Here is a 27523-nt window from a genome sequence, read left to right as displayed (position 1 = left end):
AGATACCTTTTGGTGCTGACTTTGCGTGTTTGTTTCTCTCTTTTCCGCGATCATCGGGTCCTTTGTTACCTTTCTTCTTGCGTTTGAAGCACACAGCACGAAGCGAAGAGGCCGTGTAGCTGGTTGGGCCGCTGTGAGTTGTGTTAGCCGCGCTTGATGGGGCGAGGATTCTGTGGCTTCGTCACACCACTCCTTGAGAATACGTACATGAGGGACCCGCTCCCATTTTTTTTGAAGGGCTCTGTGGAACGGGTTGAAGGATGGAATGTGTACAGCGAGCCGCCTCTGTGCAGCCACGGCAGTCAGAAACGGTACAAGTGCACGCATCCACGTGTTCTGTACCCCCGCTTACCGTACAAGCTGTCCACCGTTACGGAGGATCCCATTCCTGGCATGGAGCTGGATCTTCAACTGTTTCTTCGCTATCAACTGAACCATACCGACCGCCGCACCTGCCGCCTCCACCAGGACGTGAGCAGAGTGTTTACCGTTTTTATGGACCGCGTCTCCGCGAGGTGTTTGTGGAGACGGTGCCGCTGCGTTTTGGTGGCCGTATGACCGAGGCGTTGTCGTCAGCAGCGGCGCACGGTACGTGTGGTGTCAACGTGTACACGGAGGCCACTGGCGTCTTTGCGGACTTTCCTTGCGAGGAAGAAGGTGACCTTGCACTTGTTTATTCCACTGTTCCCTGGGTGAGGGAGGAGCTGCAAATCCCCTTTGGGGCCGGTGCTGAGGCTCCATCCCTGATTGTGGATGACGTGTTCATCAGCTGGGGATAGCCTTGGCCTATTGAGCCTGAACGAGTTGAGTGACATGGGCGCAGTGCACACGGAGGAGGTGTGGGATCCTCTCTTTGACTGGTATCTGCCTGTGTGAGTCCATGCTCCCCTATTCTGCATTGAAGAGGGTATGCGTGCCTGTTTTTGTATTTTTTTTCCTTTCTTTCCCTATCCTCACAAGCACGTCCTGCTGTTTCGACGTGGTGTAAGTCGGACGTGCCTGCGGGTTGGCTTTGGCCCGCTAGGCGTTGCTTTTTTTCCCCCTCACTGCCCTAGTGTGACTCGTTTTGGTTTCCGTGTGAGGCGCTCTGAGTTGTGAGTCGCCGGCGACGAAGTGGGCGCAGCGTCACGTTTAGCCGTCGGTGCGCCCGGGTTTTTGCGATTTCCCTTTCTGGCGCTTTCTGTCGGCGTGGCTTTTTTAGTGACTTCGTGTTGCGTGTTTTATTTGTTGGCACCCTTTTATTTGGGGTGGGGTGGGGGGTTACAATTGCATTTATTTTTTTTATTTTTTTAGAGAAAAAAAGCACAGCGGATTTGACAGAATCATGGTTCGCATGCAGGGTGTTGGTCATGGCAAATCTGCCTCGGCACTGCCGTACTGCCGCACGCCCCCGTCTTGGCTTAAGATCGCTAGCCGCGATGTGATTGACGCCGTCTGCAAGCTGGCAAAGAAGGGTCTCCCGCCCAGCCGTATCGGCATGCAGCTGCGTGACTCCATGGGTATTGCCCAGGTGAAGAACGTCACTGGCCGCAAGATTCTGCGCATCCTGAAACACAAGGGTATGGCGCCGGAGATTCCGGAGGATCTCTACTGCCTCATCAAGCGTGCCACGGAGATGCGGAAGCACTTGGAGCGCAACACGAAGGACAGGGACACGAAGTTCCGCCTCATTCTGGTCGAGTCCCGTATTCACCGCCTTGCCCGTTACTACAAGCGCGTGAAGCAGCTGCCTCCCACCTGGAAGTATGAGTCCAGCACGGCGTCTGCAATGGTGGCGTAATTTTCTCTGAACCGCTGTTTTTTTACTCGTTACATTTTGTTTTCTTTTGTAACTCATTTGAAAGGCAAAAAAATGTTTTTGAAAGACGAGTCTCAACAGAAGATGTCGGGGTGCTGTGGCAGTCATCTGGTTCTGTGTTTTTGCGGGGCTGTAGGGCTGTTACTGTATTTATTGTTTTTTTTTTTTTACCTCGGTGGGCCTTTTTTCGTTACTGGGGTTAATTAGTGCGCCCACGCGAAGAAGTTCAAGTTCGAAAGCGCAAAGGGGAAATATCACACGGTTGAGGGCCCTTACCATCTTTTCTTCTCATTGCAGCTGCTTCTACTGAGCTGTTGGGGTTCGCGGTGCCGCAGGATGGCCGCTAAGGGGTGTTTTATTGCGGTGCTTATTGCTCGCACGCACGACCATGTGCCTCTGTGCAGCTACACGGACGAGAACTACGCCAATTCAAACCAGATCCGGCAGCAGGAGCAACGCGTACTGGAGCGCATGGAGTCCCCTGCGGCCACAACGGACAGAGGTAGCGCCAAGGGAAGTTACTACCAAAGCTTTGACCACCGTGACTGCATCTATTTTGCTTTTCAGGATGCGGCAACAGATTTGACGATCATTACGGTTGTCAACAAGTTACTGCTGCGTAACTCGGGAGATGTTGGGGCAACGAATCGGCTTGCGTGTGGTTTGTTAGATCTCGTCTTTGCTGAATTCGTGCAGATGTACACTGTGAACGAGATTGCTGCTAGCAATGTTCGGCCTTTTCAGTTCATTAAGTTTGACACAACTCTGCAGAAGTTGATCCGTCAGGTACAGCTGGATAGGCAGAGCGAGAACGTTCTGGTTGGGGGGTCGGGCTCTGCCCAGCAGGGTGCAGGGCAGCGTCGGCAGGTGAATCCCCACTACGACGCTCTACGCCAGGAGCTCACGGATGTGCACTTTGTGATGCGGAAGAACCTCGAGGATCTTATGACGCGTGGGGAGAAGTTGGAGACGATGAACCAATTTAGTGCCCAACTGGTGGACCAGAGCTCGCGCTTCTACAAGAAGACGGTTCACATGAATCGGATGCGACTGCTACGGTTGTACGGCCCTCCCGCTGTGGTGGGCCTTATCCTTGTCATATTCTTCTATTTTTACCTGTTTTAGGTCTTCGGCTGCGGTGGATGGGCTGCGCACGAAAAATGCGGCACACCCACCAACGGCGGCGGGGATGGCGATAATGATGTGAGGGCACAAACAGCGAATGTAGAATGCGTGGCTGGCCGGGGCGTCCCACGGCAGAGTAGACGCATACTCACGTGCATAGAAAAGGGACTCGGGCCTGGTGAAAACAGAAAAAAAAAGGACAGAACCGACACGAAACGCAACAAAACTTTAACTGCCTTTGAAGCTCTGCCGGTACGGGTGGGAAGGCCAAAGCAAAAATAAAAAAATGCGTTTCATTTCTTGACTTTTTTTTTCTTATTTTGTTGATGTCTTTCTCTGCGGTGGTGACGGGGTGAGTCGGTGCCGTTTTGTGCGGATGCGCATTTTATTTACTTATTTTTCTGTGTGTAGACGTCCCATTGATTTCTTCTCTTGCGGCCTGCGGCTGCCTGACAATTCTTCCCGCCACATATTGCACGTTAACGCTCAAGAGTAAAGGTGGAAACAACAACGGCAAATTAAGAAGGAATTGGGCACATGGCAACGAAGGAGATTCAACTCCCACAGGCCCAACCTCGGGAGCGGGTGCTGCACCCGTGCGATGTCATTCAGCGTGGGACTTTTCAAAAGGAGAATTCGGAACGCCTTCACCGCATTCGCACCACGCTAGGCTGGGGTGCCGCGGCGGACACAGCCCTCACAGAGACAACGCTGCTCTCCACCCGTCGCCTCGGTGCGCTGCCTAGCAGCTTCGCGTTGTACCACCACTACCGCGGAACCGTGTCGGAGCTGACCCCAATGGACCTATACGGTCTGCCTGAAGACGACCCCAATGTGCAGCCATCCTCTCGCGCTATTGTGGAGAGATCCATTTATGGATACGAGCTGACGATGAAGAACCTGGGAATGTAGCTGCGTGTTGCTTTTGCTCGTGTCTTGCAAATGTTTTGTGTGCTTCGCAAGGTTCATATATATGCGTACAGTGTGCTTAATGAGCAAACCATTGTGTGGACTTATTGAGGCGATGAAGAGAGAAAAGGGGGTGCGAAACACTCACTAGCAATTTAAATATATATATATGAAAATATGAAAAGTGAAAAAACCAGACACCTGCTGTGGGACTTCTTGGTATTGATGCATTTCTTTCCGTGCTTGTCTGCTTGAGGGTTTTTTGAAGATTTTTCATTCTGTTTTTCTTTTTTGTTTCTGTAATTCCCACCGAATCTCGTGCTTCACCCCCCGGTGGTTGCGACTCTGCACGTCACAGGTGGCACATCATATCACTCAGCCAAAGCAGGAGGCGGAGGCTTGAGTAGGTAACAGCGGAGTTGGAAAGGAGTGCCATGTTTTTTTGTCCCTTCTGCGGTACGCTGCTGCTCATTGAGCCTCATCATCCAACCAACCGGTTTGTCTGCTCTGGCTGCACGTATGTGGCGCCTATCGTCTCCACGCAGCCGCTCACAGTGAACCACTCCCTGCTAAAGTTCAACAAGGCGGTAGAAGAGGACACCAACGTCAAGACGGAGGCGGAAACGTTAGATGCTGGCCAAGTCATTACTGTGAGATGCCAGAATGATGAGAAGACTTGTGATGGCACTCGGGCACATTATGTGCAGATACAAATGCGCTCCGCAGATGAGCCAGCGACAACATTCTTCAGGTGTTTGAAGTGTGGTTTTCAGTGGAAGCAGGATTAACATTCCCCAGTCTTCATTCTGCTGCCCAGTCGCTGCGCCAGGACTGGTGATCTTCACATTGTTGTTTCTTACGCGAAATGGTTAATACAGTGAGATGGGGGAAATGAGAAGAGTGGCGGCAGCGAGGGATGAAGGGAGGGAGCAGGCGGTAATATTAGTGGCCGTGGGTGGGTGCAACATTCGGTTGAAACGCATGCCCCTTCTTTTTGAGTGGGATATGCGTAACGATCTAGTTGCTTCCAGAAAACGTTTCTGGTAACGAAGAAGAGTGCGGGGGGCGAAGGGATAAAAGGCGGGAAAGAGCTCCGTCGCATTTCCTCCCATCAACATTTACGCATCTTTATATCTTCATTACAAAAAAAAAAACACTTCTAAATCCATACACGCACAGACGCACTTTTTTTTTTCTCTCTCTCTGTAGGCACGTACAGGGAGATTTGTTTCCTCTCTTTTAACTTTTTCTGGCTTTGCTCCTGTGCATGTGCGGTGTGTGTGTATTGTGCAATTCTTTGTGTGATTATTTTGATATCCTCACCTCCTTCTTTCTCTTTTATGTCGTTATTCAATTCACCTCACCTCACTTCATCTTTTTTTTTTGTTAAAATTTGTCTCGATGTGTGTGTGTCGTTGCGTTTTTCAGTGTTGATGCTGGCGGTGAGGTGCCTGGTACGGCTGTATGAGGTACCGGCCGAGTATGGCCAAATCTCAGCCCTTGACACGCACGGCAGCACCATCTTTGCTGGCACCGACCACGGCCTCCTCCTGAAGCTCACTGTGGAGGGCGCGTTGTCATCCGTTGCAGTACGGCAGGCGCAACAACCTCGTTACGGCAGCAGCGACAATGCAACCATAAACGGCCGTGCGTATGCCTCGGCCCCACCCAATGGGGCTTACACGCCTTTGTCTGCCTCTCCGGAGGCTTGCGAGAAAATTAACACCACACTCGTGCGCTTTACTCTACTATCAACGATGAAAATGAAAATTGATCGGGTTCAACATAGTCGCACGCATACTCTTCTCTTTGTATTGTACGAACATCGCCTTGTAGTGCTGAACTCGGTTAGCTTCTCTTGCCTTCAAACTATCGCGGAACATGTTGGAACCTTCTTTGTTTCGGATTCGCGGCAAAACAGTTCCCAACGTGCGGGACTGCATGTGATATGTGCATCCGAGTTGAATGGTAAGGGACTCAGCGTATTTGAGTTTGACGCGTCCCAAGGTGAAGGCGCACGGGCTATTCTTGCACAAGAGCTTGTACTTCCGGAACCCGTTCATGCCCTAGTCAGCTATGGCAGTATTGCTTGCGTTGGTATGCGGCGGGAGTACAGCCTTATTTCTCTTTCGGACGGGAGCTCCTGTGGTGTACTTCCTCTTGGTGGGGGGAAACAGCCGTTGTTGGCAATTGGTGACGGCGAGGTGTTTATGCGTTACAATTGTTCCATTTTTTCCGTTTCAATGCGCTCCATGCCGTCGGGGAGAGTTCTTGGGCGGACGATACAACTGAAGGACGAACCCCTTTCGTTTGTTGTTCGTCACCCGTTTCTTTTTGTGTTTACGGAGCACTACTGCGATGTTTTCTCGCTCTACGATAATGATGTGTCCGGAAGGTTGATGCTGCCTGGGTGTCTCTTTACCTCCCAGCTGGGGCGCGGCGATTTTGTCTACGCGGCCAGCAAGACAAAGATTTGGATGGCCAGCTTGCACTCCTTGCGTCAACAACTGGCAAATCTGGTCGAACACTTCAAGGTGGAGGAAGCCTTTCATTTGTTAGGAAGCCAGCGGGCAATGGGCACCTTGGACTTGCAGGGGATTGAATTGGAGCTACACATTATGGCGGGATACGCCTACCTACACCACTGCCGCCCGAAAGAGGCGATGCTGCACTTCAATGATCACATTGATCCGAGAGACTTATTACTGTCGCTGCTGGAGTGCATTCCACCTGGCCCCGAAGAGTACAGCCCTGAACTGCGGGCACTTCTGGCAAAGAAGCCGTTGAAAGCAGATGCCATTACGACTCCAGAGACGGAAGCTACAACTTCTTTGTCATGCGGAGTCGTATTCATGGGCGATGAACAGAGCCCGAAAACATCATCTGAAAGAGGAAAGAAACATGCCATGGAGGGTCATATTGATGCTGGCTATGAGGATAGCAATGGTGCGGAGGACAGCTACTGGGCTCAATGGGAGGGACTCTGTCCCTACAACACATATGCTGGTGAGCTGCATCATGCGTGGCTTGAGACGTTTGAGACCTTTCCGCTTGTGCCAAGGAGTGGTGACGACGCCAATGAACCCATCTACCGCCAGGTCACAGAGTGTGGTGCGGTCACCGCAACGACTTTTTTGGAACATGCATGGGAGCTATTTAAGGACGAAGTTACATTGTACTTTCGTTCGCGTTTAAGGCAGTCCTCGGATGTGTACGCGCGAGCGATGGAGTACGCCCTGCTGGTACTTGCTCTTGAGGCGCAAGATCATCGAGCGGCGTATCGAGTTGTCGCGTTTGGTTTATCGATTCGCTTGGAAGACTGTTATGACTTACTTTCTTCACTGCGGGAGTACCGCCTGTTGGCGTGTTTATTATTTCGCCGTGGATATGTGCGGGAGGCAAATGAGTTGCTGACGTTGCGCGTGCACGTCTCCAGCATTCTACCACCGCTTGAGAGTAAACCATTGGACGCTGCGAGAGCAACTTCTCCGGCGTACAAAATTTTACCCGAGGCGATGCACGTGCACTTGAACCGACTTTTAGCCCTTCCATTAACGTCACCCCACCAGAATACCGCACGGTCTCAAACTGGTGAAGGAAGTTCATTAAATGTGACCTCAACACCCACAACGCTGCCACCGTCGCTCACAGAGGTGATGTACCTGGTAAGCAAGCTCAATTTGGCGGCGCTGCGGGAGCTGCTCCAGGAGGACCCCGAGGCTTCATGGACCGTGGATGAAGAGGGCTGCTCATTGCTTCATGTACTTTTTGGCCTGCTCGTCTTGTTGGAGAGTTCCGACGAAGACATGACCTCTGAGGGTGGAGGTGCACTACTGAACCTTGTCCTATCGTGTGCGATATTGTTGTTGGATTATGGCACCCCGGTGTCGGTAGTGAGTGCACAGGGACTCAGTTGCCTGGACGTGGTTGCTCTTGTGACGGGTGATGCATTTCTAGATATTATTTTAGTAGCACTGCTGGCTGACAAGGAGGTGAAAGACATTGCTGCTGCTGTTGAGAAGGGCAATTCGATGCCGATAGTCTGAGGCTGCTAAAGATCCATGGACGTGTTTTACTTCTGCTGCTGCGTGTGGAGGTGAGGGGAGGAGGGAAGAAGGGGTGTCGCCAGTCATTGAAGTGTACTTCACTCATGTTTTCCTCACGTTTTTTGTGCATTTGTGTACATAACACAGGCATACCCACCCATAGAGAGAGAAAAACAGACAACTGCAGAAGCGTACGCACCATCATATCCCTTTCAACATTGTCTTTATTATGATTATTATTATTTGTTTTGTTTCTACTTTGGATATGGACTCAAGGAAAAGGGTTAGGCGGCAGTCGGCAGGCACATTTTAACTCACCTTCATGCCGTCCTTGACGCGTGGCCAGCGTCGTTTGCTGCAGTACGCAACGCATGACGGTGAAGCGGCGGGCTTGAAGCGAAGACGCACGGAAGATGTGGCACCTGTTTTGCGGCAACGCAAACAAAAATGGAGTCTTAATTTGAACACAGCCACGGCGTCAACAGAGGCACCACCGGATGACGTTCTACTCAACATTGAGGTGGTTGAATTTCTGCGGGAGTACTGCCCGAAGGCCCCCCGCAAGCTACGCCAGAAACAACTTCGTGTCATTCACGACCTCAGCGGCGCAAGTTGTCCTAACGGCGAAGCAGAGGAACATGAGACGTTTACCATAAAACGTATTGAGCTGAAGGGGGATGTCGGTGTCTTCGCTGTGGTGGCGCTCGCGGCGTTGCAAAGGCGCGCGCTGTGGAGTGGAGCCACCTTACATGCTGCTTCTCTGCTTGTTCTCGTAGAAACAGATGCGGATGCGGATGCGTTGGCGGCACACATGAAGAAGACGTATAAAATCACCCACGTGTTGGTGTTGGATGGCTCCCGTTTTCCGACTTTTCCGCTTCTTGAAAAGGAGTACAAGACGGTAGGGAAGACGCTGGCGGAACGCACGGCGGTGGTGATTGCGTCTTTGCAGGCTTTTACCACGGTGGATGCGCGGAGTGCGATTTGGAAGTTTGTTGGCGCCTACGTCATTTGGCTGAAGTCATCTTCCAAAGTGCCTACGTCACTGAAGGGGATGTCGAACGACGCAAGAAAGGAGCTCTACGAGAAAGTGTGCCGACAGCGGTGGGGCTGCCTGGGCCATGTCTCCCTGGCGGCCGTTATTGCCCCATCACGCGACTCTCTTATTGCTCCTCTGGCAGACGCCTTAACCACCTCCGTGCCCACCGAAGATGGAGCAGCGAAGCATAGTACTACAGTCAGTGACGATGTAGACACGGACGTGAGAAATAATAATACCGGCAGTAACACGAAGAAGGCGTCTGAGGAGAAGGGCAGTAACTCCATTGCTGCTATGCGACACCCTGTCACGGCACATTACGCCGTGGTGGAAGGCGCCCATCGTTTTCAGACACTCTACACTCTTTTGATGAACCTTCGCGAGGGGCAAGGCCTTGTTGTGCACTTTGCCACGAAGGAGGCCTGCCAATTTATGCATGACATACTGTATGCATTAGGAGAACTACCCTCCTCAGTGCTGCTGCTTACGGACTGTGAGGGTCCCAGCACGTATGCCTCTGTGCAAGACAAGGATGAGGATCGAGGGCGTCTTTGCGCCCAATTTGACAGGATCCTCTCGGAGGTCACTCACGAGGGTTCTTCTGCTAAGCACGAGAAGAATCGTGTGGTGCTTCTTTCAGCTTTTGGGCTTGTTCCGCAGCGGGGCACCATTTTTGTTCAATACGATCTCATGGTGGACCTCGTGAACTTTGCCCAGTTTGTGAGTGATGTGTTGACGCCAGCCGCCTACATTGTTGCGGCCGTGGAAACGATGAAGCGACGTCGCTCACGCACGCCACCGCCAAGCATGGATCGGAAAGCGTCTAAAGGAGGAGATGCCACGACTGCTTCACAGGCACTCCATCCCACCAAGGCGAGGTATGACAGCGTTTTGGTGTTTCTGCGCCGAAATGAACTGTCGTCCGCCCTGAATTACCTAAAACGCCCTGCAAAGCGACTAAATATTGTCTTTGAGCAAGTCTCCAAGCTTCCGTCGACCACATGCTTTTTATTGGCGCTGCAGAAGATGCGTTCATTGCATAAGAAGCAGTTTTCCGTGCAAAACGCTGCATACGCCGCATACCGTGCGACCATGCTACTTTATTCCCTCATAGGTCCCTCTGATGTCTACAATGAGGAGCGTGTGGACCTGGCAAAGGTGGCCGAAGAATTTGGCTACACGGAAGTGCCTGTTGTTGACCTCCGCACCCGTGACACGGCGTTTCGTCCGAAGGAAGACATCTTCCGTGCGGCGGCGGAGCGGGCGGTGGTGGAGCGTCGCAGAATGCGGGCATACGTGAAGGAGCACATCGTCGGTGAGGCCCCCGAGGAGCATATCGCCGACGATGTGATGGAGGGGGAGTAGTAGTGTCAAACACGCAGGGACGAAGAGAGAAGCAAAGGAGGAATCGCCAAGGGCGCGGAGGAAAATTAAACAGCCCTGGAACGGTAAACGTGTGAGGGCAGTAGCAGAGGAAGCAAAACGAATCCAAACAAAAAAAAAGGAGGTGCGAAGATGGGAGTCAATGGCGGACTACACTCAAGAGACATTTGTGGACGCACTTTTGGCTCTCACGAAGGCGCTCCGCTTTAAAAGTAACAAAAAAAACAAACAAACACACACACATTTAAGTGAAAAGAAACAAAAAAAATGAGGCGTAATTGTTGTTAATTGAAAATACCGTTTAAAATGTGGGATGACATTTCACAGGAGGAAGAAACGCATCGCCTCCATTATGGCGTCCGTTCTCTACTGTATGCGCATCTGTGTGTTCTTTTGTTTCGTATTCCTTCATTAGTCACTGTTTTTTTTTGTTTTTTCCTATGAGTGTGGGTGGTGTTTTTTTTTCTGGTTTTCTGTCCTTTTGGGGGATTCGCTCCTGCACGGTTGGACACCTTCGACGTGCCCATGACCGTCGACTGTTGACGCGTTTATATTGTTTTTTTTTTCCTTTTTTTTGGTTTTTTTCCTGCTTGCTGGGTTTCGCCGCACCCTCAACGTGTGTGTCTTTCCCACAATTATATATACCCGCGTGAAGTGTAAAACGTCTGTGGAATTTCTAACGAAGCGAAAATGCCGGCGCGACAGAACATGGGACACGAGCACGAGAGCGATGAGGAGGCGCCCACGGCGTTTCACAAGTACTTCAACACTAATTACTCCGAGGAGTTTATGAGGAAGCTTCCTGAGCGCCTTCAGCAGCGTGCGAAGGTTCTCATGCACTACCACGAGGAGTATGAAAAGCTGCGCAAGAGCTTTGAGGACAAGGAGACGGCACTGCGCCGCAACTACGACGAGGTGTTCCGTCCATTTTACGACCGCCGCAAGGAAATCGTTACCGGCGTCAACGAGCCGACCGATGAGGAGGTCGCAAAGGGATTCCCGAGCGAGCATGAGGGTTTGGTAGACATTAAGGTTGCAGCGGCGGATGATGAAAAGACTATCGCGGGTCTCCCTGGCTTCTGGCTTCGTGTGCTGCACAATCACGTGGTCTCCGATTCTTTGATTGAGGAATACGATGAACCGGTGCTCAAACACCTGATGGACGTACGATCGGGTGTGATGGATGGTGCATATGGCAGCTTTGCCGTCGCCTTTGTTTTTGAGCCCAACGAGTTCTTTCAGGAGGAGTCGCTTGTGTTGGGCGTCATGCACAAGGATGACGGTGTGAAGATCATCCGTTCTCCGCCCACGTGGAAGCCGGGTAAGGATGTGACGGTAGAAACTGTGCAAAAGAAGGTGGGTGGCAAACGTGGCAAGGGCGCCACGACTAAGACCATCACTGTCCCACGGGACTCCTTTTTCAACATCTTTAAGGAGCCCTCGAACACTGATGAAGATGACGACGACGAAGAAAGCATGGATGAGCAGGTTGAACACCTCTTGCACGTTTTGCACACCCGCATTGTTCCATGTGCCGTGAACTTTTATACAGGTGAGGCCCCAGACGGCAGCAGCGATCTAGATATGGATAGCGACGGCAGTGAAGACGAGGAGGACGAGGAGGAGGAAGAACCGGAGCCGCCCAGGGGCGGTCCAAAGGGACGTGGGGGCCGCGGCGGCAACAAACCCACTGACGCAGGGAAGGAGTGCAAGCAGCAGTGACACTATCCCTGTTGTTTCTTTTCAAACTACGCTACTTCTTTTTGACGTGGGCCTTTGTTTGCGTATGCGGCGCCGTGGGAATGAGACCGCCACACATGTTGTTTTCCTGCGCCGCCAAACACTCTCCACTGCTCCGCAACGGACCAGCTGCTGAGAAACGGACACCACCGGCCCAAGGAGGCGGCGTGAAAAAAAATTAAAAAAGCGCGGATGAAGAGGTGAGGGGGTGGTGGGTGCGCACACGCACCGAGTGGGCTAAACTTAAGCAAACCGATTAACCCAGCCGTGCCTCCAAAAAGTAAAACAATAAAAAAGTGAAGGTCACAGCTCGCAAAGGAGGGGGAGCCACGAGAGCGAAACAAAGTGAGTATTTGAGAAACGCAGGGAAGAACGGGGGACCAACGTAAGTGAAACGACAAGGATGAATTTAAATTAAGACAGGCCCACACAGGACTTGTTTGCGCATGCGCGCTCCTGTGATAAATGAAGGAAAAATGGCAACAATAAGACACTTTATTAGCTGACGTAGGCGCGCACACACACAAAGACAGACATACTTTTCCGCAAATCCGACATCACACACACCGATAGGAAGACTTGACGAGCGTAAAATGTGTTTGTGTGAAGCAGCAAAGTGAAGAAGAAGCAAATAGCAGCAAGAAAACAGGAAAATAGATATGCAGAATGCAGAAAGGAGAGAGAGAAAAGATCAACAGTAAATGAAAGGATAAAAAAGGCACGTGAAAACCAAATGAATTGTTAATGTACTCCTTTTTATTTATTCTTTTTTTGGTTTGCCTCTCGCTTTCCTGATGTTTCTGTTGTGGTGCACGGAACTTGGTAGCATTATGTGTTTCCGCTGAGCTCTCGCTGTTGTGCTTGCTAAACGTGTTTTTGGCGTCAATTGTGCCCCAAGCTACAAAGGGGGCATATATATATAGTTTATGATTACCGCAACCTTCTGGCTGTTTCCACATCATTGTCAGCAAGCGATGATTGCTGTTCTGTGGGTTTCTTGTTTTATTTGTTTTTTTTTCTTTTATTATTGTTATTAATTATTATGTCATCTTTTTTTCCCCGTCTTCTTTGTGTCTGTGTGTGCGTGTGTGTTTGCAACACCTACTGGGTCCATTGCTATAAATAGCCATCCCCCTTCCTTTGCCGGAGAAGATTATAAGGGAACCTGAATTTTTCCTTCTTCTTGCACCAACAGGGACGCTGGCCTTACCTGGGTTGGTTTTTGCTGCGGGGAAGAAGGATGCCAATGGGCAATGAGGATCAGACATTGTCTGCACGCCTCTGTTCTCTACCGGCCACGGAGCACGCCATTCTTCTTAACCGCTTCAAGTTTTTAGACCTTGTCCAGCGCGTGGCTGCGGCAGACGTAGCGGAGATGGTGCAGACAATTGGCCTGGAGGCACTTTCATACAAGGGGACACTGGAGAAGATTTCACCTTTATGTGTAGCTGCGGCCGATGTGAAGAGGCCGACACCGTTGGAACGGCCTACTCGCCGTGGTGCGTTGCCGCCGCAGCGTGGGCATACGCGGGATGCAAATGTCTCAACTGAATCTGCTTCGCGACAACGGCATCGTTTTTATACTCGCGATGAGGAATTGCATTTCGTCAAGCGACTGTCGCAACCGCAAAAGAATCGTGATCCCCTTGACTTTCAGCTGCGTAAACCTCCGCGTGGTCAGCAGGAAGAAGGGATCAGGTACACCCGCGGAAAGTCATCATCTCCGCAGTTCAGCGGAGGGTACGACATGGTAGCTGCTGGTGAGTCTCGTCACGGGAAAAACAGCGGTAGGCGTCATGGTTACACTGACAACGACTACAACGACGATGATGACGTGGTTATTGCCTCGAGCGATGACAGGTGGGCATTGACTGGGGATCCACTCAAGGTGCGGTTTATCACCCACATGCCTATTAAAGAGGACCGGCCTCTGCCAATACTGACGCAGCATCAACCTTTAGAACAGCCCGCCAGAGAACCGAGCTTCCGTGAGGTGTCTCCCGACAATCACCGGAGAGGGATTTCGTCTGGGCCCGAAGGAAGATCCAGGACGGCAGAAGGACAAGGAACAACCAACGATAATGGGGGTGACAGGACGCAAAACGAGTCTGAGGCAAAATCAAAGATGGAGCTAAAGCAGCAAGAGCAACCGACAGACGCCTCGCATAGCCCACTTATGGAAATTGCAACCCCGCGCACAATGCAGAGCTCTGTCACGCGGTATCGGGGACATTTTGCACCAAAAGCAAAACCGAAGGCGGCGGCGGAAGTGCCTCGGGTTCCGATGGAGGTGATACGTCATGCCTCCGCATTGTTGATGGGTAGAAATGTGGCACCAGCACCTGCACATCCTCCCAATTCTTCAGCTGGGCCACAGGAGCCGCAACAGCCGCCACCTGCCTCGACACACAGTGTGTCCTGGGATACGCAGAGTCCTAAGTTTCCTTCAGGGACGTCGCAATCCCTTATGCAAAATTCTTCAGTGCGGCGTGGTGTCAGAAAAGGAGAGTTAGAAGCTCAGACTGGGCAGACGCCAATTTTGGAAACAACAAAAGCTCTTTCCGACGAGGCGCTCGCAGAACTTACTTCTGCCGTCGAACGTATGCTGCAGGATCACCGGGCCGTGCTGGATGGAATTCTGAAGGATAAAGGAAATTCATCCTCCGAAGTTGCTACTCCCACTGACAACAAGAAAAAGGGTGGGCATGAAGTTTATACCGGTGTGACAGGTGATAATGTGGGTGGAAGGGCTTCAAAGATGGGGGGGAAACGTGGACGATTAAGTGCTACTCCTACGACTGAAGAGTCTGCCCGCATAGTGCAGCAAGCTCACGACGCCTTGGAGGATCTTGACGATGAAGAGGACGAATTGTTGTTGGTAAGCCGGATCCAGCGTCATGTGGGTGCGATGGATCGCGAGCTGGGGATTATAGAGCAGCGTGAGCAGCAACAATATGGATTGAGCGGGGAAGGAAAGGAGGGCCTTGAAGATGACAAAAGTGAAAGATCCTTGCGCCCGAGGGAATCTCTCAAACACGATGGTCGCCGCGTTGTGAATGATGATTTCAATAGAGCAGTACCGGGAGGCGTTGCAGACCGCGGACGTCGGCGTTGTCGTCGTTGCGGTGAAATTCCACGTGCCATTGTAGAGCGTCTGCGGTCATTTCAGAAGGAGAATCATGAGTATATACGGTACACGGAGAAGCAGTGGAATACATCTCACGTGACGGAACAAACATTTGCGCAGCGACTCACTGAGACACTTGCCGAAGATGCATTCCAAGAGGTGTTTCAGGAAGTTGGCAGCATCCTTGACACATACGTTGAGGGTCTGGTGCTGCATGAGCTGCAGTGATTTTTCTCTCGCTTGCTTTGACGTTTATGGATGCGTTGGGTTTCTACCTTATCTGCCAGTGTATAATGCTATCCCGAAGGCGAATACGGAAAAATTGTTTTGATGCCTCCTCCTCCTCCTCTTACTATACTAGTCAACTATGCGGCCCTCTGTGTCCTTTCTTCCGTTGCCCTCTATATGACCCGCGCCCCTGCTTTCTTCTTCTTGCCTCAATCTGGTTGCTTGTATTATTCTATATTGAACCGAAACCACACATTCACACAAGCACGCACGAGGCCACAGTACAAAAAGGGTACTGGGTGTCGGAGATAGTGCTGGGGCCGGAGCTATCACTTTGCTGGGAGGATAACTTTTCTCCAAAGAAAGACGTGGAAGAAAAAAAAAAAAGAATTGCGTGGGACCTGGGTCCAACGTGTAACGTTTCTTCTTATATCTTTTTTTTTCTTTGAGTTTACATCTTTTGCTGCTTCTGGCAGGCGCTGGACGTCATTTTGTCGGAACGGCGTGCTTAGTTCAATGGCATCTCATGCGCTGGCAGAGGTGCAACGGGAGCACGAGTTCATGCAGACCGCAGATGCAGTGAATAAATTTATCATCTCAACAACGCAGTTTTTGAACCGGTTTGCGGCCCAGTGCGACAACCAACTCTTTGAGGTTTCGCGCTCGCTGCAGCGCCTGGAGATTCTCACACTGCTGCTAGAAAACAAACTTAACAGTGTTGACGATGACCTTGACGAAATGGTCACGGCGTTACCGACGTTATCGGCAGCTGCCCTCTCTCAAACGGCGGCGGCTGGGGTCAGCAACTCCTACCCCTTAGCCATTGTGGATTGCCCGGCTCCACCACCCATGCCGGGTCTTTTGTCGTCATTTGGTAGCCATCAACATCCACCACCGCCGCCACCGCCGCAACGCAACGGTCCCCCTCCACCGCCTGGGGCAGTTTCTTTATCCCGTACAAATGTTACAACAGCTGCGCCGCTTCAACCTCTGCCCCCTGTTGCTCCTTCCATGCTGCCGCCTGCTTTGCCAGTTCAACTCCAAGCAGGACTTGCACTCCCACCGCCTCCCCCAATGCCTCTTTTGGGTGGCTACACAATGTGTACGCATCCTCGCTTGCAAGGGTATTTCCAGATGTTGGCGTTGCGTGTTCCAATTGCATCGGTAAAGGCAAAAATGCAGATGGACGGTCACAAACCAGAGTGGCTGGACACTCCAGATGCAGTGGCACCAACCACGATACCTCTCATGAACAGTGCTCTGTACGATTCGGATTGATTGCGTGGCGTCTGCAATTCGAATAGTTTTAAACGACGAAGAGTGTTAGACATCAGAAGTAGCGTTTTACGTTGGTGTGGGCAAATGATGAAAATACGAAGAAAAGGGGAAGCTGCACTCTAACGGAAACTAGTAAAGAAATATTTTTTTAACCTTAAATTGACGTGAAAAGCTGTTTTTCTTTTTTTTTGTTTCTTTTCACTGTTAGCAGAAGGGGGCAATAGCGGTGGAGTTGGGAGGTGATAGGATTTGCTGTTATACGTGTTGGCTTCTCTCCGTGTAGCAGGAGGACAAGAAGAAGAACAAGAGTTGTTGCCGTCATACTGGAGGAGGACGATGCCGCGAGGAAGTGGATTTGTACACCTTAACACCCCAGCTGCGATTTCGTATTCGCCCGGTGAGCAAGTCTCCATTTCCGAGCTCCGCCACGCACGTCGACGGGAGGATTGTGTCGTGCTGCCTCACACCGTCGGAGTTTGGCGGGCAGCGTTTCGAAGTTACGTGAGGGCTGAGGGGTTGTCTCAGTTTGTTGGGGACATTGAGGCGGAGAGGGAGGGTGAGGGGCCAATTCTACCTCCGTTGAGGGCGCCACCCCCGGTCTTGGCGTTGAAGCGTCAGACGCCGCAAGAGCGTGTGCCCCAGCAGAGGGTAGTGACTCACGATGGGGGAGCCGATGCTGCTGGGCTGCGTTCCTCGTCTGCGAAGGGCATCATGATCGTGTCACGGCATAAACTTACTGGCGAGCAACGTTTTGTGTATCCTGACCACGACGGTGTGCTTTCCTCCGGGATTGTGCCACAGGTTGTCATCTCTGAAGAAGAAAAAACAGAGCTTGAGGCCGATCAAAAACATTACGTTTCACCGCAGGACCTCCCAGAGGAGGAACGTGCGGCGCTGGAGGAGCTGCAGAGTTTGTGGAAGAGCCGCGCCAACAGTCGTAGCGAACAGGGGGCGAGACACCGCGCGGCTGTTGGCACTGCCATGCCTGACTTGAGCCTTGTTGAAGAAGTCGAGGGGCATGAAGATGACAGGCACGCCAAGCGGACCCGACCGGAGTCACGCACGCACAAGACCGATGCAACTGTAAGCTCAGAGTGTAATACAGGTGACATGCTAGACGACGCCTTGCGCTTGGCCGGGGAGATATTAAGTCTTAGCTAAGCACACTCTTGGTGTGGGCAGGAAAAGAATGGGACCACTTTGTCATGTTGGTTGCTTTTTTGTCGTTTTGATGGGTTTTTAAAGTTTTTTTTTCTTCACCGTTTTGTGTTTTGTTGTTTGTTAGCCTTGACGTTTCCACTACTTTTGTTTCTTCACATTTTCCTTCTTGACACTCCCAGAACGGCAAACTTGACGCGAAGTAAAAATAACACGCAACAAAAGCGGTGGGAACCGCCTTCGGAATTAAAGAGATCACATTTTTTTTTTCCGTTTGTCTAGAAGGGGGGTAAGCGGTTCGACTTTGGAGGCCCGTGATAGTGCTTTGCTGTGCATCGCCACCACCGAGCAGACAAGAGACGCATTGGGGAATCCATTTTTATTTAAAAAAAACGAAGTATATATTTTCATTTTCGAGGATGCATCGTCGTCTGACTGCCTGCTGCAGTGCGAATGGCGTACGCGGGGCCTGGAGGAGTGCTGTACGCAAATGCACCTCCCAGACGGCGGAGGGTGCTGCAGGCTCTCAGATTGGCGAGAAGGCAGCTGGAAAATTCAAACCTGCCTCCACGTCAACTGGACCTCAGCGAAAAGATTGGCGCACACACAAGGAGGTTGTCTATGTCAAGGGAGTTCCAATGAAGGGGAGTCTTTTTAAGCTTCCACTGAAGGAACAAATCCTCATCTGCATCATCTTTTCCATTACAGGGAGTGCGGCAGTCCTGTTTGTGCGTCCCTTTATTCGTTCCCTTGTGAAGGATGGATTTCTGGGACTTCCGGAAGATAGTGGATGGGTGAATGGCCCGTGGCTTTATCGTTTTTTATACCTCGCCATCATGTACCCTGCCTACTCCATGATGCTTTTTATTATTGGCTCTATTTTTGGCCGGCGTGTGTGGTTCTCGTTCATGATTCATAAAATGTGGTCGCGTGTAATGACAAAGAAAGCGGGGAAAAGGCTTGAACACCTGTTGGACCTGCAACACTATTGAAACTGCGACAGAGACAAATAGGAATGTTGGTGAGTTTGCGTGTGAGCGTGTCTGTTAGTTTCTTCTTGCCCTTTTTGTTTTTGCGGTTGCACTTGTTGAAGCCGTCCTCTGCTTCTCTCGCGCGTTCCTGAAAGAGGGACTAGAAACGCTTTTTTTTTTTATGTTTTACACTGCTCTTAAACGACGTTTGATTTTTTTGCTCTGGGTTTAGTGGGACGGTGTATTTAATAACAACAAAGAAAATATTATTATTATTATTATTACTATTATTGTTCTTTTTATTTCCGTTTTTTTTTTTTTTGAACGCGTGGCGCGTCGTGCGTGTTTGTGAGGATACAACGACTCTCCGCTGCCGATCTTCACATTCCTCGACTTTTGCGCGGAACACACGCCTACACGCAGGCTGAGAGAAGGCACTCAATAACGAAAAGCAAGGGGTCAAAGAAACGAGGGTGAAAGGCACACACACACGTAGGAGGAGGCGGTGATGAGTGCGTTACAGGGTGCAGCAAATATCTTCGGCCGTGGCACCGCTGCTGGTGATGCCATCTACCGCTGCTACGCGCGACCAATGAAGGAAAGTACACTTGACCCGGAGCTTCTCGCAAGGCTGCAAAAGATGCGGGCAGATCGGGAGGCGGCGGAGGCGGCGATGTTGCAGCCAAAGCCCGTGCCAAAGTCGAAGGCGATGATTAATCGTCCCCGTGTGGGTTTGGGTCAGCGCATGACGGAGGAGGAGATCGCAAAGAGACGCCTTGCGGCGCTTCCTCGCAAGAAGCGGGAGGAACACATTCAGCGGGAGTTGCGGGCGCGCCGTCCGCCATCGCCGCCGGCGTACGCGCGCCCCCCCCATCACCTTGGCGGAAAAGGAGCGTCTTGGGCAGATATTTCAGTTTGGAGAGCAGCCGGCCAAGCCGACGGAGTTCACAGGAGCAAATCGGGTACGGTACGCCCTGATAGATCAACGCTTCCGACTCAAGGATCGCTTTGATACGCTGCAAAAGCAGTTCAAATCGCTGCGTGAGGAACTGCGCAAGGTGCAAGAAGAGCCGCACGATTCCACGGCACCCGAGACATCCAGCGATGTAAAAGACACTGCAAATATGGACATTGCGTCTGTGGAGAAGATTGGACAACGCTTCCACAGGCGTGACACACACAAGTTGTTGGAGCGGCGAATATTGGAGAAGAGGCTGGCGGAGTCCATCGAGGACGTTGTGCGGGAGATGAAGCTCATAGATGCTGACCTGCGACAGTTGGACGAGAATGAAGCAAATCAGCATAATCTGGAGCTGTGAGTGTCCGCCACGGGGGAGGCAGGAACTAGAAGGTACGCCGTGCTTCACCACTTCGAGGAGTGGGCGCTGATTGCAACTGGGAAGAACGACAAAGATGGGTGGTTTAACGAACCCAGTCAGCAGAGGAAAACAAAACAAAAGAACAAAAAAAAAGATGCTAAAAAAGTTTTTTTTTGTTTTGTTCAGCATTGTGGTGCGATGCGCCGCTGGGCTTGCAGTTGTTGCTGTTGTTTTTTTTCTTCACGACTTTGTTCTTGTGTGCCCCGGGCTGTAACGAGAGTGACGCGGATAGAACATGGATCTACAGTGCGATGTCCCCGTGAGGTGCCTGAAGGCAAAGTTGAAATGAGGCGAATGTGAATATCTTTTCATAGGTGTGCTTTTTGCGCTTTCTAAAAATTATTTCGTCCTGGGGGGTTTGATGTGCGTGACTCAACGTGGTGATCCCTGACTATTTAAGGACCTTTTGCTTTTGTGTCGTACTCCTTTTTTTTTTTTGGGGGGGGGGGTTTGTTTTGTTTTGCCACTTGCAACAACAACAACATAATATAAGGTAAGAAAGGCGGTCAGCCTTTGAGACGCAGAGAGTAGGGGGTGGATGAAGGACGGCCCGCAGCGCCGATAGAGTAGATCTTTTCTCCCTTCTCTTTACCGGATTCGTGCATGGAATGCTGCCCACCTCCCTGAATGATGCTCACGTAGCCGAGGGTGCCGACGACAGCAGTTTCACCCGGATTCCCCCGGTACTTTTGGAGGATCCACAACGTACACATCTGACTTCGTCTTCCTCACACATGGCCTTTACCTTATCCAACTCCCTTGTACAGTTTCTCTCACCACTACAGCTACAAGGCTTTGCGTCACGGCTTATCGAGTCGTGTGGTGTGCACCACGTGGATGAACTTGCCGCCCGAGTGACATGCGAAGACGACGTTGAGGAGCTTCTTGGATCTCATGCTTCTTTGCAGCAGCGCCGCGACTTATGGAAGGGGGTGTGCAAGTGGAAGAGAACAGCCGGGAAGCGAGTGCGCGAGCCGACAAGAAAAGCGGACAAGACGAAGGCGTTGGTGGGTAGAAAATTTTGTGACGCTGACGTGTTGTCAGAGGTGGTTCCCTGTTCTATGACAGGGCGGTTTATCGATTTGGATAAATGTACACCCTCGCAGTTTATACGTCAGTTTGCTTTTTGCGGCCGTCAAGAAACTGAAACGAACTTGGTAACAGGGCTGTCTGCGGAAAAGGACACAACCAACGCCGTTGAAACTGTGACAAGGGAGGCAGATGGTGCTGCTGCAACAACAGCGATAGCTGCATCGCTGGAGGTGTCTCCGCACTCCTCCTCGTGGACCTCCTCGGTGAATCCATTGGGCAGTACTCCTTTTCGTCCAGAGAAGCGCTATCGTCGTGAGGACTTACCCATATCGGCTCTTACCATGGGGCTTGGGATGGAAACTGCAGGGAGAAATGACTTTGAGGTGGGCGAAACTTGTTGCGAAGGGGATGAACCGCGACGGAATTCGGTTTCCTTGGCAGTGCCCTTGGAAGCAGAGGGCGAGGTTGTTGACATTCGGCAACCAATCGAGGAGTGTTTTGCAGAGTATGAAGTAATGCGAGAGGCGATGTGTGTGGCGCTGAGCAATGCGGTCGAAACCTACAATGAAGGACTTCGAGCGCTTCAGGAAAGACTTCGCGCTTTACTTGCAGCAACGGCGACGAAGAGGCAGCATGGATCGCGTGATGGAGATGCTTTTGCAGCTCTGGAAACGGCGGCCAGGCTTGACGGTGAACCTTCGTTGCGTGTGGAGATGCATCCCGCGGGGCCCCAGCAGACAGGGAAAGTGTCGTTTTATACGCACGCGCCACACCACTCTTCAGAAAGAATGCAATCCGTGAACAAAGGAGATAATTGTTTGAGTGGTAGTGCTGGTGACAATCCGGAGTTTTGCGGGGTTCCAAGACCGTCTGAGGCAAATAACGCGCAACTGCGTCCGTCTTTGATGTGCAACACAACATTTGTTTCCCCTTTCTTTGCCAACATGGGCGACGACGCGCTGCCTAGCCTCAGCGACATGACTTCCCCCAGCAGAGGAAGTTACCGGCGTACAGAAAAGTTGTCGCTAGAGGAATATGAGCGGCGGCGAACGGCAACGTTGCAAAACTGTCCTCATGAGATGTCAAGACTCGCCACAAATGATACTTCGCAGGGTATTCCCGCCGCCTTTTCTCTTGATGAGGAAAGTACGGTGCCGTTCCCTTCCAACATGAGACATGAGAGCATTGCTGGCGTCACTGCTGAGCGCGAAACAGGCAGCGATCGTGAAGATACATTCCCGCCACACTCATCGGCGGCAGCAGCCACGTGCCCTTTGCTTGGAGAGGCCACAGCGGATCTGACACATCAGGAGCCTCTTGAACCATGTGACACATTTTTCCTGGACGATTTTGGTTTGCAAGCCGTTTCCAACGAAGTTGCACATTCGACTCTTAGATGCCCCGCGCAGCCTGAATTTGCAGGTGAGGTGTTTATGAGCGATGCTAACCCATCTTGTACAGCGATGGAGACGCAGGTGATCGATGTGGATGCACTATCTTCGTTGGAGAGTGACACAAACGAGGAACGTTTGATACAAAGACCGCAGGGTGATAATGATGTCATCCCTGTTGATGATTGTAGTGAACAAGTGTCGGCACGTAGCAGTCCCATGGCGTTGCATGGCGGTTCGTCTCAAGAGGAACACATTTGGATGTGTTCACAGCTACCTCGAGAGCGTCAACGGGCTGTGTCGCGAAGCTCTTCCTTATGCCTTGAAGAATTAGGGAATGCCCATATGGATTCTGTTTCCATGTCCATGAGCAATTGTCCCAGAGGTCTGGATTGGACAACCTACGGTGGTATAGCTGCAGATGCACAAGACCTGTTTCCAACGCTTCATCCGAATGCGGATAAAACAGGTCAGATGAGTGGTTCTGAACATAATATGGATGAAGAAGCTACAGTGCTAGTGGTGGGAGAAAGAGATTTTTCACCTCTTCGTTCACTAGCTCCTGAAGGGTTACCACCAATGCCATCAAGGAGTTTGATGAATACGGCTCTGCCGCACCTGCAAGATCCATTGAACGACACAGCGGATGAATTAACAACGGAGGGAGTTATGAACATGGATTATGACACGCTACACCAATGGTGCCTGCGTCTTGGTCTGCGCATCCTCTACGATGAGGCGTACGCTACGGATACTGGGGAGGAGGCGTCGTACGTCGCCACGGGTATGGAAGAGGTGCTTGGGGAGGAGGATAGTCGTGATAATGCCTTAACGCAGGGAGAAAACAGTAATGGATGGTGGTTAGGTGACGGTGGTGTGGGTATTAGTGGGGGCGAGCGCAACCTACTAGACGGTGATCCTTCTTCACGCTCTCCACAAAGGCCGCCAAGGAGCGAAGGAGGTGGTACAACGACTCCATTGCCGTTTACACCGGGGGCTGATACAAACGAATCAGAATGGCGGGGCCTTCAACGTGCAGCCTTGATGGAGCAAATGCGGGAGACACTGCGGCTGTTTATTACACGTCGGCAGTTTATGTTTGAGGTTGTGCCTTTTTTCTTTCACCGTCTTCCGAGGTTTTCTGGTGGAGACGCATACAAGCCCGTGCGAGCCGCGGATTTGGTGAGGAGCCAACTGGCGTTGACCCGTCAAGAGTTAGAGGAGCAGCGTCGGTTGGCGAAAATGAAGGAGACCGAGGAGGTGGCCTGCTGCGTGATCACCAGTCTCGCCGCTGAAGCAGCAGAGAGCATAGAACGGCAGGCGGTGTTTCCTGCGAAAGGCAAAGATGTTTCTACGTGTCAAGGTATAACTCACTTGCCAACCTCCATGCGAAGTCGCTCTCCACAGAGAACATGCGTTCCAGCATGCTTGGATATTCCACTGTATGAGCAACTGTTGCTGATGGAGCCAACAGATGTTCAGGCGGTGACGAGTCTCGTTCAGGCTGACTTTCCGCACGTGTCTCGGCATCGCGTGGAGGCTCTTCTTGAAGAGAGTGGAATCCCACTTGGCGTTCCACGTCGTATGCGCAACACTCAGAGCGATGGCGGTGGGGAGTTGAATGCGACGCAGCGCTCAGCATCATCGTGTTCACCCCCGCCAGACTCACCGATAGTTTCGACGCAAACAGGGCAGACAACGAGCGCTCAAGAAAGTAAGAGACGCTTTTTTGCCCAGAGAGCCTGGGCGCAGCGAAGGAGAAACCGGTAACAAACCCGGTACTGTGTGATTAGAGAATTAAACTCTTTCTCTTTCTCACGTGTCACTAGGGCTGTCATAAAAAATGCTTGTACACAAGGCCTGACACCTCACACTCGTGTTTGCTTGTATGCTTTGTGAACGTTTGTATTATTATTATTATTGTTGTTGGTCTCATTTTTTCTGTGTCTCTTGCTAGGTGTAAGCTTGCGATTGAGCAACAGTAATAGAGAGCAAAAGGAGATCAGACATATGACTGCACGTGCGGGTGACCCTCGTTTGGGGACCCTGTTCTCAGTGCAGCGCGAAGAGGATGCCGACATCATTGTTATTGGATTTCCCTTTGATGAGGGGTGTGTGCGAAACGGGGGACGAGCGGGTGCTGACAAGGGACCCGCGGCGTTTCGGGATTTTATACATCGGCTGGGTTCTGTAAACAATCTCGAGCTTGATGTCGATGCTTGCAATGTAAAATTATACGATGCTGGAGACATCACAGCTAGTACTTTGGAGGAGGCTCATGACAAGTTGGAGAATAAAGTTGCCACGGTGCTTGCCCATGGGGCAGTGCCTTTTGTGATTGGTGGGGGAAACGACCAGTCGGCTCCAAACGGGCGTGCCATGCTGCGAGCATTTGGTGGGGACGTCGGTATTATTAATATCGATGCTCATTTGGATGTTCGACCACGTCTGCCGGATGGAAAGGTTCACAGCGGGTGCCCGTTTCGTCAGTTACTGGAAGATAATAACTTTTCAGGAAAGCGATTCGTGGAGTTTGCCTGTCAAGGGTCACAGTGTGCTGCGTCACACGCACAGTTTGTGAAGGATCATCAGGGCCGCATTATGTGGCTGAGCGAAGTTCACAAGAAGGGTGCTGTGGCGGCGTTGGGGGAGGCTTTTGCCGTGACGGGAAATAACACCTTCTTCTCCTTTGACGTGGACTCCTTGAAATCAAGCGACATGCCTGGGGTGAGCTGCCCGGGTGCCGTTGGCCTAACTGCACAGGAGGCGTTTGACATGTGTTTTTTGGCTGGTAAAACACCGTCGGTGAAGATGATGGACATGAGTGAGCTGAATCCCTTTGTGGAGGCCTATCGCTCACCGCGTGCTGCTGTGTTCTTGTTCTACCACTTCGTACTCGGTTTCGCTACGCGGCCGAAGCTGAAGGTGTAGCGGTAGCAATAAAAGCGGGAGAGGGTGAGTGCCGTCTATTTATTATTATTATTATTTAGTGTGTTGTGTTCGCTCAGCCTCCGTTCCTCGCCTTCTCCCTCAGTGGTGCACACACTGCCGCGTGGCGCCCTGCACTTGAAGCCCTGTTGGTTATGCACACAAATACACACATGCGCCGGCATTGGAAGAGAAACAATGTATGGATATATAGTCTAGACGAGAGAGAAGGAGAGAAGTGAGCGGCTTTGCACGTATTCTATTTGCTTTCCTTTATTATTATTATTATGCTTTGATTCTTCACCTTCATGTGTGCGGCGGGTAGGAACCACGGGAAGGGGGAAGAATTATTGTTGTTAACTCCGAAGGTGGAAGGAGGGGCATAAATAGCCTCAGTGAAAACACAACTCCATAGTTTGAGAAAAAACAAAAACAAAAACAAGGAAATCATTACAAAAAGAAACAGAGGCACACAAGGACAACAATAGCCATAGCAGAGCGAAACAATGTTGACGAAGACAGCTCTGGCGTCGGATGTCTTGGTGCCGCACTCGGTGCTTAACGGCATGTTTGACAATGCTATGTTTCCAATGCGCACGCTCTACTGTCCGCCTGTACCGCCATCTATGTTGGTGGGGCGCTACAGGCCCCCGCCTCGCCCCGGCATAAAGTACCGCAACGATTTGTCGCTCGCAGGCCCACGGGAACATTGGGCGCAGAGTCAAGTATCACGCATGTGGCGTGGTGTCATTACTCGCCGTCGACTTCGCAATGAACGTAACTATTTTCATGTACGCACTAGACGCGCCATCATGATTCAGTGCTGGTGGCGACGTCTGCGCGCCATCTGGCGACGTCGCTCCTTGCAGAGACTTCTGGACGAGTGGGTGTTGAGTCGTGCTAAGTCAATGGTGGAGCAGCGACTTGCTGATTACGGAGTTATGATGACGTGGCAACGCAAGCGTTTTGAGAATGCGGTCACAAAAGTTCAGCGTGTATACCGATGGTACTGCAGTCGGCGAAAGTGTGCCTTTATGGACCCGGAGGAGTCGCCACGTGAGCCATTGCCTTTCCCATTGCGGATCCGCAAGAAGGTGTACTTTCCGTGGCGCCCCCGCGCAGATCCGAATAATATGGCGGAATCCAAAGCAGCAGTGAAAAATCTCGTGCCATCCTCATCCAAGGGCCGTTCCACATCCATTCAGTTCAGGAAGAATCGAAAGGGACCTGAACCACCCACTGTGGAGGAGGCAAAGGTCATTAACGATGCTATGCGAGAACGTGAGGCAAGGCATGCATTAATGCTTTCTCAGCCTGAGGTTCAAGACCGCCTTCAGTGGAAACGTGATGGTCTGCGCTTGAATGACTTTGACCACAATGCGGGAATGATTCAGCGGATGGTAAAGTCAAAGTGGGATGTGTGGAAAAAAACGACGCGAAAGGTGACCTCGGACTACTTCAACGATAGGGTTCGCATCATTCAACGTTCCTTTCGTGTGTTCAAAACCCTCCGACAGATGCGTGAGGCTCACATTGCCGCTGATAATCGTGCGGCACGCAAGAATAAGGCGTACGCGAATGCCAAGTTGGCACAAATTGAAGAAGATATTGTGTGGCAGTTCAATTTATTCAACAACGCGGCACGGACGATACAAATGTACTGGGCACGCTATAAGTTCCAACGCCAGGTGCATAACCCCTTTATGATGCTGGAACAGAGTGAGGCCCCCCCCTCAGGATCACCACCACCGCCGCCGCCGTATAATTTAATCTCGGAACACATCGAACGCGAGAATATCTTGCGCGATGCGGCCAAGTCAAGGATGGAGAGGGAGATGGAGGCAACGAAGAAAAGAATCCGCAAATTATTTAAACGGTATGTACCGCAGTCCGTTGAGATTGTCAGCGGGGAGGGGGTGTTTCTCCCCGCCAGGAATGGCGAGGAGGAGAGCAAAGCAGAATAGTTTTTTTTTTTACCCCCCGGCTGATGT

At 51.4% G+C, this 27523-nt stretch overlaps 16 protein-coding genes across 16 annotated transcripts, besides 12 other annotated features; all 16 read left to right on the top strand.

The window, feature by feature from the left end:
* Window positions 1-260: 260 nt before the first annotated feature.
* TraAM80_00472 (uncharacterized protein) lies at window positions 261-779 on the top strand (the record flags this gene model as incomplete). Its single annotated transcript, XM_029377550.1, has 1 exon — window positions 261-779. One exon carries the CDS (start codon window positions 261-263, stop codon window positions 777-779), a length of 519 nt encoding a protein of 172 aa, XP_029242619.1.
* A 545-nt stretch (window positions 780-1324) lies between these two features.
* TraAM80_00471 (40S ribosomal protein S13) lies at window positions 1325-1780 on the top strand (the record flags this gene model as incomplete). The annotated part of the gene is made up of 1 exon (XM_029377549.1): window positions 1325-1780. One exon carries the CDS (start codon window positions 1325-1327, stop codon window positions 1778-1780), a length of 456 nt encoding a protein of 151 aa, XP_029242618.1.
* A 354-nt stretch (window positions 1781-2134) lies between these two features.
* Window positions 2135-2923, top strand: TraAM80_00470 (synaptobrevin-type transport protein; the record flags this gene model as incomplete). The annotated part of the gene is made up of 1 exon (XM_029377548.1): window positions 2135-2923. One exon carries the CDS (start codon window positions 2135-2137, stop codon window positions 2921-2923), a length of 789 nt encoding a protein of 262 aa, XP_029242617.1.
* Window positions 2924-3460: 537 nt separating this feature from the next.
* Window positions 3461-3835, top strand: TraAM80_00469 (uncharacterized protein; the record flags this gene model as incomplete). The annotated part of the gene is made up of 1 exon (XM_029377547.1): window positions 3461-3835. The coding sequence occupies one exon, from the start codon at window positions 3461-3463 to the stop codon at window positions 3833-3835; it is 375 nt and encodes a 124-aa protein (XP_029242616.1).
* Window positions 3836-4266: 431 nt separating this feature from the next.
* TraAM80_00468 (RNA polymerase III C11 subunit) lies at window positions 4267-4620 on the top strand (the record flags this gene model as incomplete). The annotated part of the gene is made up of 1 exon (XM_029377546.1): window positions 4267-4620. One exon carries the CDS (start codon window positions 4267-4269, stop codon window positions 4618-4620), a length of 354 nt encoding a protein of 117 aa, XP_029242615.1.
* Window positions 4621-5181: 561 nt separating this feature from the next.
* Window positions 5182-5209: a microsatellite.
* Window positions 5210-5265: 56 nt separating this feature from the next.
* Window positions 5266-7878, top strand: TraAM80_00467 (uncharacterized protein; the record flags this gene model as incomplete). Its single annotated transcript, XM_029377545.1, has 1 exon — window positions 5266-7878. One exon carries the CDS (start codon window positions 5266-5268, stop codon window positions 7876-7878), a length of 2613 nt encoding a protein of 870 aa, XP_029242614.1.
* A 224-nt stretch (window positions 7879-8102) lies between these two features.
* Window positions 8103-8122: a microsatellite.
* Window positions 8123-8200: 78 nt separating this feature from the next.
* On the top strand, window positions 8201-10282 carry TraAM80_00466 (uncharacterized protein; the record flags this gene model as incomplete). Its single annotated transcript, XM_029377544.1, has 1 exon — window positions 8201-10282. The coding sequence occupies one exon, from the start codon at window positions 8201-8203 to the stop codon at window positions 10280-10282; it is 2082 nt and encodes a 693-aa protein (XP_029242613.1).
* Window positions 10283-10514: 232 nt separating this feature from the next.
* Window positions 10515-10543: a microsatellite.
* A 304-nt stretch (window positions 10544-10847) lies between these two features.
* Window positions 10848-10885: a sequence feature (A-rich).
* Window positions 10886-10990: 105 nt separating this feature from the next.
* TraAM80_00465 (nucleosome assembly protein) lies at window positions 10991-12022 on the top strand (the record flags this gene model as incomplete). The annotated part of the gene is made up of 1 exon (XM_029377543.1): window positions 10991-12022. The coding sequence occupies one exon, from the start codon at window positions 10991-10993 to the stop codon at window positions 12020-12022; it is 1032 nt and encodes a 343-aa protein (XP_029242612.1).
* Window positions 12023-13033: 1011 nt separating this feature from the next.
* Window positions 13034-13097: a sequence feature (A-rich).
* Window positions 13098-13109: 12 nt separating this feature from the next.
* Window positions 13110-13135: a microsatellite.
* Window positions 13136-13280: 145 nt separating this feature from the next.
* TraAM80_00464 (uncharacterized protein) lies at window positions 13281-15395 on the top strand (the record flags this gene model as incomplete). The annotated part of the gene is made up of 1 exon (XM_029377542.1): window positions 13281-15395. The coding sequence occupies one exon, from the start codon at window positions 13281-13283 to the stop codon at window positions 15393-15395; it is 2115 nt and encodes a 704-aa protein (XP_029242611.1).
* A 516-nt stretch (window positions 15396-15911) lies between these two features.
* On the top strand, window positions 15912-16673 carry TraAM80_00463 (coiled-coil domain-containing protein; the record flags this gene model as incomplete). Its single annotated transcript, XM_029377541.1, has 1 exon — window positions 15912-16673. The coding sequence occupies one exon, from the start codon at window positions 15912-15914 to the stop codon at window positions 16671-16673; it is 762 nt and encodes a 253-aa protein (XP_029242610.1).
* Window positions 16674-16848: 175 nt separating this feature from the next.
* Window positions 16849-16872: a microsatellite.
* Window positions 16873-17009: 137 nt separating this feature from the next.
* Window positions 17010-17834, top strand: TraAM80_00462 (nuclear cap binding complex subunit CBP30; the record flags this gene model as incomplete). The annotated part of the gene is made up of 1 exon (XM_029377540.1): window positions 17010-17834. The coding sequence occupies one exon, from the start codon at window positions 17010-17012 to the stop codon at window positions 17832-17834; it is 825 nt and encodes a 274-aa protein (XP_029242609.1).
* A 416-nt stretch (window positions 17835-18250) lies between these two features.
* Window positions 18251-18823, top strand: TraAM80_00461 (uncharacterized protein; the record flags this gene model as incomplete). The annotated part of the gene is made up of 1 exon (XM_029377539.1): window positions 18251-18823. One exon carries the CDS (start codon window positions 18251-18253, stop codon window positions 18821-18823), a length of 573 nt encoding a protein of 190 aa, XP_029242608.1.
* Window positions 18824-19066: 243 nt separating this feature from the next.
* Window positions 19067-19124: a microsatellite.
* A 186-nt stretch (window positions 19125-19310) lies between these two features.
* TraAM80_00460 (uncharacterized protein) lies at window positions 19311-19814 on the top strand (the record flags this gene model as incomplete). The annotated part of the gene is made up of 1 exon (XM_029377538.1): window positions 19311-19814. The coding sequence occupies one exon, from the start codon at window positions 19311-19313 to the stop codon at window positions 19812-19814; it is 504 nt and encodes a 167-aa protein (XP_029242607.1).
* A 433-nt stretch (window positions 19815-20247) lies between these two features.
* Window positions 20248-20274: a microsatellite.
* A 515-nt stretch (window positions 20275-20789) lies between these two features.
* TraAM80_00459 (uncharacterized protein) lies at window positions 20790-24374 on the top strand (the record flags this gene model as incomplete). The annotated part of the gene is made up of 1 exon (XM_029377537.1): window positions 20790-24374. The coding sequence occupies one exon, from the start codon at window positions 20790-20792 to the stop codon at window positions 24372-24374; it is 3585 nt and encodes a 1194-aa protein (XP_029242606.1).
* Window positions 24375-24510: 136 nt separating this feature from the next.
* Window positions 24511-24532: a microsatellite.
* An 82-nt stretch (window positions 24533-24614) lies between these two features.
* Window positions 24615-25535, top strand: TraAM80_00458 (arginase; the record flags this gene model as incomplete). Its single annotated transcript, XM_029377536.1, has 1 exon — window positions 24615-25535. One exon carries the CDS (start codon window positions 24615-24617, stop codon window positions 25533-25535), a length of 921 nt encoding a protein of 306 aa, XP_029242605.1.
* Window positions 25536-25574: 39 nt separating this feature from the next.
* Window positions 25575-25591: a microsatellite.
* A 363-nt stretch (window positions 25592-25954) lies between these two features.
* Window positions 25955-25995: a microsatellite.
* A 43-nt stretch (window positions 25996-26038) lies between these two features.
* Window positions 26039-27496, top strand: TraAM80_00457 (uncharacterized protein; the record flags this gene model as incomplete). Its single annotated transcript, XM_029377535.1, has 1 exon — window positions 26039-27496. The coding sequence occupies one exon, from the start codon at window positions 26039-26041 to the stop codon at window positions 27494-27496; it is 1458 nt and encodes a 485-aa protein (XP_029242604.1).
* Between the last annotated feature and the right edge of the window lie 27 nt (window positions 27497-27523).

This window comes from Trypanosoma rangeli (genome assembly GCF_003719475.1).
Source record: "Trypanosoma rangeli strain AM80 chromosome Unknown Tra_15.4_contig_00008, whole genome shotgun sequence".
NCBI lineage: Eukaryota > Euglenozoa > Kinetoplastea > Trypanosomatida > Trypanosomatidae > Trypanosoma > Trypanosoma rangeli.
The sequence above is the reverse complement of the archived record's forward strand: the minus strand, read 5'-3'. Positions and strand labels throughout refer to the sequence as shown.